Here is an 11,063-nt window from a genome sequence, read left to right as displayed (position 1 = left end):
CTTCAGTGACCCAGCCTGTATATCTGGTTCCACTCCCCTGCTTCTCTGGACTTTAGAGGTGGGAAGAGGCCCAGAGGGTGTGGGATACGGGCGAGATAGCTGGGAATGGCTGCAGTAGGCCGATATTCTGGGAAGGTGGTGGTGGTGACTGGGGGCAGTCGGGGCATCGGGGCTGCAATCGTGAGAGCCTTTGGTGAGTAAGGGTCTTCCCGCCTGCTGCCTGAACTTTAGGAGAGAAAGGGCGGCTGGCAGAGGCTCCCGCAGTGGGAGGAGGAGACTCAGGTTCATTTCCTTAATGATCTATTTGTTCTTTAATGATTTGTTTGTTTTTAATTTTCTCTGTGCGTTGTCATTATACCTGGGTGAGGTTGTCAGATCCCTCCGAACCAGAGTTATAAACATTTGTGAGCTGCCATGTGGACGGTGGGAACTGAACCTGTGTCCTTTGGAAGAGTAGCCAGTGCTCTTTTTTTTTTTTTTTTAAGATTTTATTTATTTATTGAATATAAATACACTGTAGCTGTCTTCAGACACACTGGAAGAGGGCATCAGATCCCATTACAGATGGTTGTGAGCCACCATGTTGTTGCTGGGAATTGAACTCAGGACCTCTGGAAGAGCAGTCAGTGCTCTTAACCACTGAGCCATCTCTCCAGCCCCAGCAGCCAGTGCTCTTAACAGCTGAGCCATCTCTCCGGTCCCTCCGTTTAATTCTTCCATGAATCCATTTGAATTGTTGGGTCTTTGTTGATAGGTTCGGTCATTAAAAGTTCTTCCACTGGCCTGGCAGTGGTGGTATATGCCTGCAATCCCAGCACTTGGGAGGCAGAGGCAGGTGGATCTCTGAGTTTGAGGCCAGCCAGGAGAGTGAGTTCCAGGACAGCCAGGGCTACACAGAGCAACTCTGTCTCAAAAGTTCTTCCCCGGATGGGTCCCTAACTGCAAATGATGGATGGGTCCCTAACTGCAAATGATAGGTTTGTGTGTTTTATTATTGTTTGTAGGTTTTGGATTTTTCTAGAATCCAGGATGGGGGCCAAGCAGTGGCTTAATGAGGAAGGGTAATTTGTTGCTCTTGTGAGTGGACTGTCGCGAGACAGTCACGAGAGCCACCAGAGAGGCAGGTGCTCTGGTGGCCACAAGGGGGCAGCAGAGGCAGTGACGCAAGTCTGCAGGGCAGGTAACATCGTTCTCTTTCTGTTGGCAGTGGACAGTGGGGCTCAAGTGGTTTTCTGTGACAAGGATGGTGAGTGAATCAGTGTTCATCTCTCCCTTGCCTCATCAATGATATCTGCATAGCTCTCCTCCCTCAGACCCACATTCCTAAGCCTCCTCCCTCGGACTCAGGAGTTCAAGCCTTTTTCTTTCTTCCCTCAGATCCAGGGCTCCTCCCCAGCCCTCTACCCACAGACTCTGGTGAACAAGCCTCAACTCTCCTCCCTCAGACCCAGAATCTTTCTCTTGCAGAGGCTGGGGGCCGGGCTGTGGAGCAGGAACTCTTGGGCACTGTCTTCATCCCCGGTGACGTGACTCAGGAAGGAGATTTGCAGGTGAGTGTTTTCTGTCCCACACTCCATCGCCAGTCCCTCTGGGTATCCATGCCCTTGTCAGCTCCGTCCTTCTGCCCTCTTCTCTCTCAGGTCTTTAGGAATGATCAGGACTTGAACTCTTGGCTCCTGTAACAAGTTTCTGACTTCCTGGCACTCAGAATCTCTTATGTGTCTCCAGGTCTAGCTCCTATCTGGGCCTCTGTCTTTCCTTGTCTCTCTGCTCCCCACCGCACTTGGGGTCTGTAGACTCTCCTTCTGAGGCTCTGTCTTCTGCACACACACCCCTCCGAAGTCTTCTAAAATGGTGTGCTGGTTAGTGTTAAATCGACTGGACACAAGCTAGAGTCATTGGGAAGAGGGAATCTCACTAGAAAATGGCCCCACCAAATTGGCATGTGGGCAAGCCTGTTGGTCACTTAATTAATTAGTGGTTGATGTGGGAGTTTCCCCAGCTCCCTGGGGGTTGTGACATCGCAGGGCAGGTGGTCCCGGATAGTCTAAGAAAAGGGGCTGGACGAGGCATGGGAACAAGCCAGTGAACAGTGTTCGTCCACGGCCTCTGCTTCAGTCCTAGCCTTGAGCTTCTGCTTTGAGTCCCTGTCCTGGCTTCCCTCACTGATAGATATGACCTGGGAGCTGTAGGCAGACATTAATCATCTCCTCTCCAGGTTGCTTTTGGTCATGGTGCTTATCACAGCAATAGGAACGCTGTGACAAGTGGCAACTGCGCCGTGTGGATCAGTCCTTTCAGTCTGGGTCCTCGACTTCCTGCATCCTCCTCCCTTTCTAGACCTATTCTGTGGCCCTGGTCCCCTCCCACCTCACCCTACCCTGTCTTCCTTAGCTGAGCCCATCCTTGCCTTGGGCCTCCTGGCTTTTCCAAGGCTGTCACCTCTCAGCTCATCACCTGGTCTTTCTTCTCTCCTCAGACTCTGATTTCTGAGACTGTCTCTCGATTTGGTCACCTGGATTGTGTGGTGAATAATGCCGGCTACCGTAAGTTGTGTGGTTTGGAGGCCAGTGTCCCTGACATCTACTTATATCCTCTTCCCCATTCCTCTCTCTTAAAAATTATTGCCCTATCTATCTATCTATCTATCTATCTATCTATCTATCTATCTATCTATTATCTATCTATCTATCTATTATCTATTATCTATCTATTATCTATCTATCTATCTATTATCTATCTATTATCTATCTGTCTATCTATTATCTATCTGTCTATCGATGTGCATGTGTGTAAGCGTGTGCTTGCACAAGCACGCGCACTCTCATGCACAGTAAGTACTTCTCTGGTGTTCAGTGCAACAAGAGGGAATCAGTTCTCTCCTTCGGCCATGTGGGATTGAGTTCAGGTTATCAGGCTTGGCACAAGTGTAAAGGTACAGTTGAACCATTTCAACAGCCCAATCCTTCCTCTGAACCTCAGTTTACCCCTTCCTCAGGCCACACAGCCCTCTGCCTCCCGCGTGCGTGCACATGTGTGTGTGTGTGTGTGTGTGTGCGTGTGTGTTTACACTTGCATGTATGTTTGTTCTCCCCTTGCATGTCTGGTGCCCACAGAGACCAGAAGGAGTTGGATCCCCTGCAACTGGAGTTACGGGCAGTTCTGAGCCACCATGTGGGTGCTGGGAGTTGAACCTAGTTCTCTGGACCAGCAGCCATGCTCTAAACCACTGAACCATCTCTCTGCAGCCTTCCTTAACACAGAGCTCAGCCCGGCCTCAGTCTCACTTTCTTTGCTGTGTGCTTGTCACAGGAGGTTATACTGTCCTTCACGATAATCCCAGAGCCTGGGGGAGTTCCTGCCTTGCTGAAGGCTAGTGGCCCCGGGGCCTTGTTGGTGACAAGGACAACCCAGGCACACATTATCAGACTCTAGGTGGTGTGGCACTCTGGGAAATTTTCATCAGCCCAACAGCTGCACCGGAGAACAATGTGTCTCCATGGCAACAAGGGCTCAGGGAACACCCACCGGGCCCTCTTGAATATCTTCCAAAGATGGGGTCAGAGGACTGTCCCCGGCCAGCTGGGCTCCCAGTCTTAGCTGCTTTACTTCACATCACCGTAAGGACTCAGGGTTGCTGGTCGCTCATCCTTACCTGGGTCCTTCTTTCCTTAGGCTGATGTTGATTAAACACCTACCAAATTCCCTTGTGGGGAGTGGTATCTAAGCAGGGAAATTCGAATTCCACAGTGAGGAGAACAGATACCAGCTGGGGCCTGGCTCAGCCGCAGAGCGCTTACCCACAATCCCCCATGAGCCCTAGAATGACAGGCACTGTCTAGCTTGCCCCGTTCTGCAGTCAGCATTCAGCTGCACTCAGCACTGTGCGGCCGCCATCCTTAGCTTTCTCCCTCACCCTTGGCCTCCTCTCTGACCCCATCGTCCCTGCCCTCCCTCCCTCCGCCCCTCCCTCCCTCCCTCCCACCTTCCTGCCCCGGCCTCATCCTCTTCTTCTCTTTAGACCCACCTGCACAGTTGCCGGAGGAGACCTCTGCCCAGGGCTTCCGCCAGCTGCTGGAGGAGAACCTCCTGGGGGCATACACCTTGATCAAGGTGAGACAAGCAGAGCTGCAGTCGCTGTGTGCCCTTCAGTTCATCCGGAGCACATCGCTTTGTGCCCTTGGCTTCCTGTCCTTATTACAGTATAGCGGTTCTCAATTCGAGGTTCAATTCCCCTTTGCGAATTGAAGATCCCTTCACAGGGCTTTCCTAAGACGACCGGAAAGCATGGTTATCTACGCTGAGATCCATACCTGCAGTTGTGAAGTAGCAACAGCGATAAGTTTATGGCTGGGGATGGGGGTCACCACCACGACAGGAGGGTGGCAGGATCAGGAAGGTGGAGACTCAGGATCTAGAAGGACACTGCCAGTCTGCATCCACCTGGGAAGCTACACCCTCCTCACAATCTTCCAGAGCTTTCCAGCCTGCTTGGAGTTAGCAAAGAGGATGCTAAGAGAATCCAAAGATGAACCAGGCTGTGGTGGCACAGGCCTTTAACCCCAGCACTCAGGAGGCAGGCAGATCTCTGAGTTTGAGGCCAGCCTGGTCTACAGGTCTACACTGTGAGTTTCAGGATAGCTAGGGCTGCACAGAGAAACCCTGCCTTGAAAAAAAAAAAAAAAGAACAAGGCAGAAAGAATCTGAAGGTGTGGCTGGGGCTCAGCAGGATGCAGCTGCAGTGTGGAGTTCCAGCACTAAGTAAGCATGATGGTGCAACCTGTGATCCCGGCACTCAGGAAGTGGAGGGAGATCAGGAGTTCAAGGTCAATCTTGGCTACACAGAGAGAAAGGAAAGGAAGCCGGTGTGACGGTCATGGCTTATGAGACAGAATAGCTGCTGCTGCCAATAGGTGTGTGTGTGTGGGTTGGGTGGAGATGGTATTACAGTGTCTAAAGGAACAATAGAGAGCCGAGGAGGAAGATGGTTGAGCAAGAAAGTGATGGGAGCTTCCTAATCATATTCTAGAATGTTCCATGCTGCACTCACTGACCAGCCTCTCCCTAGAAGTTCAGCCCCATGAGAATAGACCTCTTTCCCTCTGTCTTGTTTCTGTCAGCAATAGGAACCACGGAGTTTGGGTGGGGGTGGCTCACTCCTTAAATCCCAGCACGTGGGCTTGTCTAGGAATGCGGTTGCTGACCACTCTGGCTGTGTCCCTAGCACGTACAAGGTCCTTAGAAAAGGATGCTGAGGCAGTGAAGGAGGGGGTTCTCCTCAGCAGATTGGTACAGTGGATGCCCTGGGAGTGAGGGTGGGGACACAGAGATCTTTCATGTGCCTGTTTTCTACCTCAGGAAGACAGTGAAGTCGATGCTCATAAGTGGGAATCAAGAGAGAATCTGCTGGTTGGAATGGCCCGAGTGTCCCCTACCTGAAGGGCCAAGTGCTGGCTGTGCGAGCTTCAGTTTGGAACCCCAGCGTCTGTGCTTGTAATAATCTTAGCCAGTGGGGCTGGGGATTTAGCTGGAAAAGCTTACCTAGGACAAGGCCCTGGGTTCGGTCCCCAGCTACAAAAAAAAAAAAAAAAAGAACAAAAAAAAAAAAAAAAATAATCTTAGCCAGTGCTGGAAAAGCAGGGACTGGTGGGTTCCCGTAGCTGACTCGCCAGTCAGCCTACCAGAGTCGATGGGCTTCAGAGTCAGTGAGAGACCTTATCTTTAAGAAGCAGACAGGCTGGACTGATGGCCCACCTGTTGAGAGCCTTGGCTGCTCTTTACGAGGAACCGGGTTCAAGCCCCAGAATTCTAGTTTCTGGGGAATCTGATGCCCTCTTCTAGCCTGCACAGGCCCTGCACACATGTGGTTCACAGACAGACATGCAAGGAAAACACTGGTGCACATAAACTAACATAAAGATATGAAGGCAAGTAAGCAAGAACGGAAGAACAAAACAGAGTGAGAGGTAGATAAATGACCAAGTAATAAATAAGACAGGACAGACAGCTGGGGTAGGTGGTAAAAGCTGGGGCCCTCTGGAGCTGCCTAGAGGCACACAGGGAGACTGTCAGTCAGGGACATATCCCGGAAAGAGGCAGGGGAGGGGGGCAAATATTTATTGAGTGAGAGCTCTGCACCCGGTACAGGGAAGAGAATAGCCAAGGAAGATATCAGGGCCTATCAGGGACTGCCATTATGGAAGGTGGTGAGGACATGAGGCCAGGTGGCATTAGGTAGAGGGTGGGACCGGGGCTCCAGGGTGTAAGGAAGGCTGTGTGTGAAGTGGGAAAGGGTGAGCCCATCCCCCTGAGGAGAGCTTCCCTCCCTTACAGGGCTGGGTTCAGAGACTTCACAGCCCTCTGAACCTCTCGTGGGTTTATGGCTTTTGACCTCCTGAGATCCAGTCATACTTACTGTCACCAGCCCCCTTAAGAGGAGAAGAGGGGCCCCAATGGGCAGGGCGCCCTTGTACCTGGGATGTTCTCACTATTGCAATATCAGTTTCAGAACTGGAGGGCACATGACAACCCATGACAGTCCCCAGGGATCTCTCACTCCGAGGCAAACTGAGGGCACTGTGTGACCGGTGTGGCTTTCTCAGGATGGGGTGGTCCAGGCAAGAGGCTCTGAGGTCGCAGACCACACGGAGAAAGGGGAGAAGGCTGCATTTGGGGTGGAAGGCTTTCGGGGTGGCTACAGTAGGGATCCTCTCAGGTTCCTGCTCTAGGAGCCTCCTCAGGAGCGAGTTTGTGCTCAGTCACGTGTCGTGGGAGGACTAGGCTGTGCCTCCTTAGCTCCAGAGCCCACAGCCATGGCGAACAGACTGAGCTGATGAAGGTCACGCCGGGAATGAACACACCTGTGGAGGAGGGGCCCCGGGGAGCTGCAGAAGGTGGTGAAAGTGGGACACATCCCGAGGCTTCCCACATCACGTCGTGACCACAGAGTTCTTCGTACAACGCAGACAGACATAATACCATCTCCCTCTGCTGAATGAAACCCTTCCTCGTAGTTAGGCCACAGAGGCAGGGTTCTGTGTGGTGCTTAGGTTTCCCTAGCTTGACAGGGCTGGAGACAGAATAACAGAAGAAGGGAGAGAAAAGACACAGATAGAAAGACAGACGCATGCGTAATTGCACATATGAGAGAGAGAGAGAGAGAGAGAGAGAGAGAGAGAGAGAGAGAGAGAGAGAGAGAGCGCTATCCCTTGCAGAGGGGGCATACCATAGATGTGCCACTATGCCTGTGCCCATTGAGACCCACTGGGCAGAGGTTGCAGTCCCACACTTTAGGATGCTGGTGGCCGCCCTCCAGGACCAGCTGCCGGTGACTGACCTGTCCTCTCCACAGCTTGCCCTCCCCCACCTGCGGAAGAGCAAAGGAAACATCATCAACATCTCCAGCCTGGTCGGGGCCATCGGCCAGTCCCAGGCACTAACCTATGTGGCCACCAAGGTAGGCCAGCCCCTCTCCGCCCTCCTGTCCTTTTGTGAGTGTCCTGGCAGTCGGCGTGTTACAGCCTGGACGGTGAGCTATCCTGACAGTCGGGAGTCTGCCTCTGCTCTGGCAGGAGAGAACTGGGCAGAAGCAGGCTTTTGATAGGATTTCTTGCAGAGCGTGGGGGTGGTGGTGGTCATGGCACTTTCCGGGGTGGGGATTGGTGGATTTCAAGTCCAGAGTTTGGACTTTTTTACGCTGTAGGGCAGGAGCTGGGCTAGGTCCCGCTGTGGGTGGAACCTGGCATTTGGAGGTCCTCAGGGGAGGGATCTGACCACTCACCTGCCTGCCCTGCCTCTAGGGGGCTCCATCTTTCTGAGCTGCTCAGAAAGGTCTCGGCTTTGAGCCTGTAATCTGCCTCCACTTTTTAAATTAATTTTCTTTTACTGTGTGTGTGTGTGTGTGTGTGTGTGTGTGTGTGTGTGTGTGTGTGTGAGATAGTGGTCATAGAACAACTTTCAGGAGTCAACTCTCTCCTAAGACATGAGTCTCAGGAACCAAATCAGGAACCTGGGCTTAGCAGCAAAAAACACCCTTATCCTTTTTTTTTTTTTTAAAGATTTATTTATTTTATGTATAAATACACTGTCACTGTCTTCAGACACACCAGAAGAAAGCGCGTCAGGTCCCATTACAGATGGTTGTGAGCCACCATGTGGTTGCTGGGAATTGAACTCAGGACCTCTGGAAGAGCAGTCAGTGCTCTCACCCACTGAGCCATCTCTCCAGCCCAAACCCCCTTATCCTTACCAGTCAATTTTATTTATTTTATTTTATAATCTTTGAGACAGGGTTTCTCTGCATAGCCCTGGCTGTCCTGAAACGCTCTGTGTAGACCAGGCTGGCCTTGAACTCAGAGAGCAGTAAAGTCATTTAAAAAAGTGTATGTATTTATGTTTATTTTAAGTGTGTGAGTGTTTTGCCTGACATATGGGTGCCTTTCTGGTTCATGCTGATTTCAGAAGAAGGAATCTGATCCCCTGGAACTGGGCCATCTTGGGGTACTGAGAACTGGGCTATCCTGGGGTACTGAGAACTGGGCCATCCTGGGGTACTGAGAACTGGGCCATCCTAGGGTGCTGGGAATGAAACCTGCTTCCCTTGGAAGAGCAGCCAGTGCTCTTGACTGCTGAGCCATCTCTCCAGCACTGATTTTTATTACATTTTTATTTATTTAATATGTGTCTACATGTATCTCTTTATGTGCACACATGTAGCTCCAAGGACAGCTTAGTGGATCCCAGGGCCTAAACCCGGGTTGTCCCGCTTGGCAGCAAGCCCCTTTAATGCTGGACCACCTTGCGAGGACCTTCTAGCTTTCGTGTGAGCTAGCATCTCAGCCTGTAGCTTAGCTAGGTTAGCACTGCTTGCATGGCAATCCACCTGTCTTAGCTCCCAAGTCTGGGGTCGCAGATGTCCCAAGAGTGTCTTACATTGTATTCCTCATCTAGTCTTGAATTGTGGCAACCCGTCACAAACTGAGCTGCACAGAGTCCACGCATAGGTAGTATCTTCCAGATGGTCGAAGCCAATGCCGCTGTTGCCTAGAAGAAGAGGCTGAGAGGAACTCCATCCTCAGAGACTAAACCCTCTCTGGTCTCTGCCTCTGCAGGGGGCAGTGACTGCCATGACCAAAGCTTTGGCCTTGGATGAGAGCCGATATGGTGTCCGTGTCAACTGGTGAGCTGATCAAAGTGACGTAGAGGCTCATAGAGCCCGGGATGCCCGGACATAGTTAGCACACATGGCTCCCATTTCTCCTTTCCCTCCCCTAGCATCTCCCCAGGAAACATCTGGACTCCACTGTGGCAAGAGCTTGCAGCTGCAACTTCAGACCCCAGGGCCACCATTCTAGAAGGCACCTTGGCCCAGGTAGGAGGTGCTGAGGGCTTGGGATAGAGGTAGCTGGGAGGGAGATCGATCTGGCTGGGGCCTCTCTCCTCCCCTCCTCCTTCTTCTCTCTGTCTCTGTCTCTCTGTATGTATCTCTCTCAGCTTCACATAATCTAGGCTGGCTTGGCCTTGCTATGTAGCTGGGGAGGGACATCCTCAAACTTCTGATTTTTCTGTTTCCATTTCCTGAGTACTGGAGTTACAGGCATGTACCACCATTCTGTATGTGTGTGTGTGTGCCTGTACATGTGTGTATATGTGCCTGTACATGTGTGTATATGTGCCTGTACATGTGTGTATATGTGTGTTTATGTACCTGTACGTGTGTGTCTGTGTGAGCGTGTGTGTTTACATGTGTATGTGTGTGTATATGTGTGTGTTTGTGTGCTTGTACATGTCTGTGTCTGTGTGTTTATGTATGTGTTTGTATGCCTGTACATGTGTGTATGTATGTGTATGTGCCTGTACATGTGTGTGTGTGTGTGTGTGTGTGTGTGTGTGTGTGTGTGTGTGCACTTGGGTGACTGGGTCTCACTCTCTAGCCTAGGCTGGCTTTGCACTCAGGGCAGACTTCTTGCTCATGTTTCTTGTTTGCTGAGATGACAGGTGTGAACCAACATGCCTATTCAGGGACTGCTCTTAATTTTCTCCCTCCTTTCTTTCCCCAGCCCCTGGGCCGCATGGGCCAGCCAGCCGAGGTGGGGGCCGCAGCTGTGTTTCTGGCCTCTGAAGCCACCTTCTGCACAGGGCTTGAGCTTTTTATGACTGGGGGTGCAGAACTGGGCTTTGGACGCAAGGCTAGCAGCAGCACTCTCGTGGAAGTCCCCATTCTCCCACCATAATTCACACTAACATGTCCTACTCATCCGTCTCCCTTCCTTCCTTTCTTTTTCTGCAGGACTGGAGATTAAACCTAGGACCTCTTGTGTTCTAGGCTGGGGCTTTACCACTGAGTCACACCCCAGTGCCACACTGGAGGATTCTGGGCAAGGGCTTTACCACTTAACTCTCAGGTTCCAAAGAAAGTCAGGATAAACTAGTCGCTGGCAGCCCAGCCCTCTCAGTACCTGCTGCTTTCCTCACTCACTTGCCCCTGTCCTTCCCTCTCCATCCCAGGGACTTAGTGTCCCTTCCCCCAGCTTCTGGTTCCTATAAAAACCTGCCACTTTGTCCATGTCCATTCCTGGTCCTTGGCTCCTCTCTTGGTCCACTTGCCCTCTCTCTCTCTCCTCTTCTTTCACTTTCTTCCCCCCAACCCCCTCTCTGCTCTCATGGACCAGTTTAGTCTGGACTCTTCCAGATGCCTCTGTGCTCTCCCTTATTGTAACAATAAAACCTCCCCAGCCATACCTTGGAGTGGTCATGTCCTCATTTCATTCATGAGCCACACCCCCAAACCCTCACAGGGGTGGTGGTGGGGGTGGTGGATTCTAGGCTGGAGCTCTACCACTGAGCCACACCCCAGCCCCTCACTGGGGTTTTCTAGGCAGGGGCTCTACCACTGAGCCCCACCTCACCTCTTACAAGGGGCCCCACCTCACCTCTTACAAGGGGCCCCACCTTACCTCTTACAAGGGGCCCTACCATTGAGCTACATGTTGCCAGCTCCTCCTGTAGCATTTCCCACCCCAAATTCCAACCTGTACCGTCTTTCTCCCAGCTTCAGCCCCAAC

At 51.8% G+C, this 11,063-nt stretch overlaps 1 protein-coding gene across 1 annotated transcript; it reads left to right on the top strand.

The window, feature by feature from the left end:
• Positions 1-105: 105 nt before the first annotated feature.
• Positions 106-10,739, top strand: Hsd17b14 (hydroxysteroid 17-beta dehydrogenase 14). The gene is made up of 9 exons (XM_032893633.1): positions 106-193; positions 1,208-1,246; positions 1,468-1,550; positions 2,480-2,546; positions 4,022-4,113; positions 7,352-7,456; positions 9,111-9,178; positions 9,274-9,370; positions 10,059-10,739. Exons 1-9 carry the CDS (start codon positions 106-108, stop codon positions 10,230-10,232), a joined length of 813 nt encoding a protein of 270 aa, XP_032749524.1. The 3' UTR covers positions 10,233-10,739.
• Positions 10,740-11,063: the final 324 nt, after the last annotated feature.

The sequence above is a fragment of the Rattus rattus genome, chromosome 2 (genome assembly GCF_011064425.1).
Source record: "Rattus rattus isolate New Zealand chromosome 2, Rrattus_CSIRO_v1, whole genome shotgun sequence".
Taxonomy (NCBI): domain Eukaryota; kingdom Metazoa; phylum Chordata; class Mammalia; order Rodentia; family Muridae; genus Rattus; species Rattus rattus.
Note: the sequence above shows the minus strand (reverse complement) of the source record. Positions and strands in the feature narration are given on the sequence as shown.